The 2,500-nt window shown below is 42.9% G+C and overlaps 1 protein-coding gene across 2 annotated transcripts in view; it reads left to right on the top strand.

Annotated features, from left to right (window-relative positions):
- Nucleotides 1-2,500, top strand: part of rreb1a (ras responsive element binding protein 1a) — a 112,336-nt gene that overhangs the window by 80,502 nt on the left and 29,334 nt on the right. For both annotated transcript variants that reach the window (XM_056450213.1, XM_056450212.1), the window contains one exon: nt 742-971. In XM_056450213.1, the coding sequence (XP_056306188.1) occupies nt 742-971 (230 nt within the window). The remainder of the gene's footprint in view (nt 1-741; nt 972-2,500) is intronic.

A 2,500-nucleotide genomic window follows, 5' to 3' on the forward strand; every position in this document is an offset into this window, starting at 1 on the left:
TTCCATAATTCTATCCATATGCTTGTTCCATATCCCATCTGTCGTTTCATCAATCTATCATTCCATCATTCCACTTATCTGTTGTTCCACCGTTCCATCCATCTATTGTTCCATCCATCTATCATCCCATCTATCCATTGTTCCATCACTCCATCTATCGTTCCATCTATTTCTCATTTAATCTATCTATTGTTTAATCGTTCCTTTATCTATTGTTCCATCTATCTATTATTCCATTGTTCCATCTATCTATCATTCCATCTATCCGTTGTTCCATCTATCTATTGTTCCACCGTTCCATCTATCTATTGTTCCACCGTTCCATCTCTCCGTTGTTCCATCTATCCGTTGTTCCATTTTTCCATCTATCTATCATTCCATCTATCCATCATTCCATCTATCTATTGTTCCACCGTTCCATCAATCTATCATTCCATCTATCTCACATTCCATCGTTTCATCTGTCTGTTGCTCCATACATCTATCATTCCATCTATCTATTGTTCCACTGTTCCATCTATCTATCTATTATTCCATCGTTCCATCTGTTTACCATCTAATTGTTCCATTTATCCATCTTTCCATCTCTCTGTCCTTCCACAGTTCCATCTATCTATCATTCTATCCATCTATTGGTGCATCATTGTATCTGTGTATCATTCCATAGTTCCATCTATCTATCCTTCCACTTCCCCATCCACCTATCATTGAACTAATGTAAAGAAATTAAATCCTCCACAGAGGGTTCTGCTGGCGTAGAAGAGGAAGGAAACGAATGGGAGAATGGACAGAATGACGCCGACGGAGAGATGGAGGCAGTAGATGGAGTGGACTTGTCCCCCATAAACTCCATGATGAGCACAGTGATGAAAGCCGCTCAGCTGAACGGGGACGTAGACTCCGCCCACACCACACCCAATAAGGTGCCCGCCAAAAGCCCCGGCACCAACCGCAGCGGAAGAAAGAACCAGGTAAGAGCTTCTGGAGAATAATGGATGCAATACATGTTAAATATTCATACAATAATTAAAAAAAACAATTTCATAAATATTTCCTATTACTGTAGTGTCAATGTCATTTTGCAGATGAAAACAACAACTGTTTATAATTCTCAAACACAAATTGTGTATATAAATTCAACCTTAAAAGTTTATAACTATAATTCCTCAAAATATTGTTGAGGAATATTGTTAGCATCTACTTATATTCATATCTTAATTCATCATCACCTGCAGGTCAATACATTTTAAAGTCCATTATGTCAGGTAGTTTGGTCAACCCAGGCTCATTCTGAAAACGTAGTCCCACGGACGTTTCTGGAGACCGCGAATTATGTAGCCGGAGGTACGTACGGCTGCATTTCATTTTTTAAGCGAACGCTGCGGGGCGGTATGACGCCGTTCCTTTTAACGCTTACTGGCTGACCGCTTACCTTCGTGTGGAGGGCTTTCCCGCCGCAACCAGTTTGTCCAGTTAGCTAGTCCTGTACGTCGGCGGACTTGAGATGCAGAGAGGAGCTGACCACGACGACCGGGTTCGAGTCCGGGGAAGAGCGGTTCCAGAATTCAAGTAAGACAAAAACAGAATCCAAGAAATAAAGTGAACAAGTTCATAACATGGTGAGTATGTGGTAAAATCCGAAAACCTGGTAAAAAATCAGACGAGGGCTTTTCTTTTTTTGGACGACTTCTGTAAATTGTTGGTTGGGTTTAGGGAAGTAAGCGGGCGGGCGGGTCAATCTGTAAAATTGGTTGGGTTCGGGGAAGGAGGAGGGAGGGTCGGACAGCCGATTGGTCGGTCGCCCAGTCAATCATTCAGCCAGTCGGACAGACGGTCGTTCAACAGTGGCCTCTGGTGGGTTTACGCGAGAACTGCACTCGCGAGAGACATTTGAGAAGCGAAAAATCGCATACACGGCTTCTCGCGGATTCATGAAAACAAAAACTGCAAAAATACGTACCTCCAGGGACGTATTTTGCGGTCTCCAGAAACGTCCGCGGGACTACGTTTTCAGAATGAGCCTGGGTTGAGTTTGGTTTACTACTTGTAACGTGTTCTGGTGAGGGAACACTAATTACAGTCTTGCATGCTAAGTGAAGTTCATTTAGAAACTAATTTGGAGAAGATCACGTGCTTATGATTGCTTGCGGCTGCTCCCGCATTATTTAATTTATGATTCCCCTATCAGACGATTCCTAAGCCACTATAAATACCATAAGTTCCATATAACAGCCATCTTTGTTTTGAAGAATCCGCCCTTCCACCCCTACTGCTTTACTTTCCTAGATAGGGCAGAATGGCGGCTCAGTGGTTACTCAGTCCTTACCAAGCCAGCTGACATTCTGTGCAGAGTTTACACGTTCTCCCCATGCTCACGTGGGTTTCCCCCAGGTTCCCTGGTTTCCTCCCACCATCAAATTCAAATCAGCACCATAGACATGTTCCTAGTAAGTAGTTATCTCTTAAGAGCAATCACTATCTGTTCATTAGCTACTACAGC

Source organism: Danio aesculapii, chromosome 24 (assembly GCF_903798145.1).
Source record: "Danio aesculapii chromosome 24, fDanAes4.1, whole genome shotgun sequence".
NCBI classification, from domain to species: domain Eukaryota; kingdom Metazoa; phylum Chordata; class Actinopteri; order Cypriniformes; family Danionidae; genus Danio; species Danio aesculapii.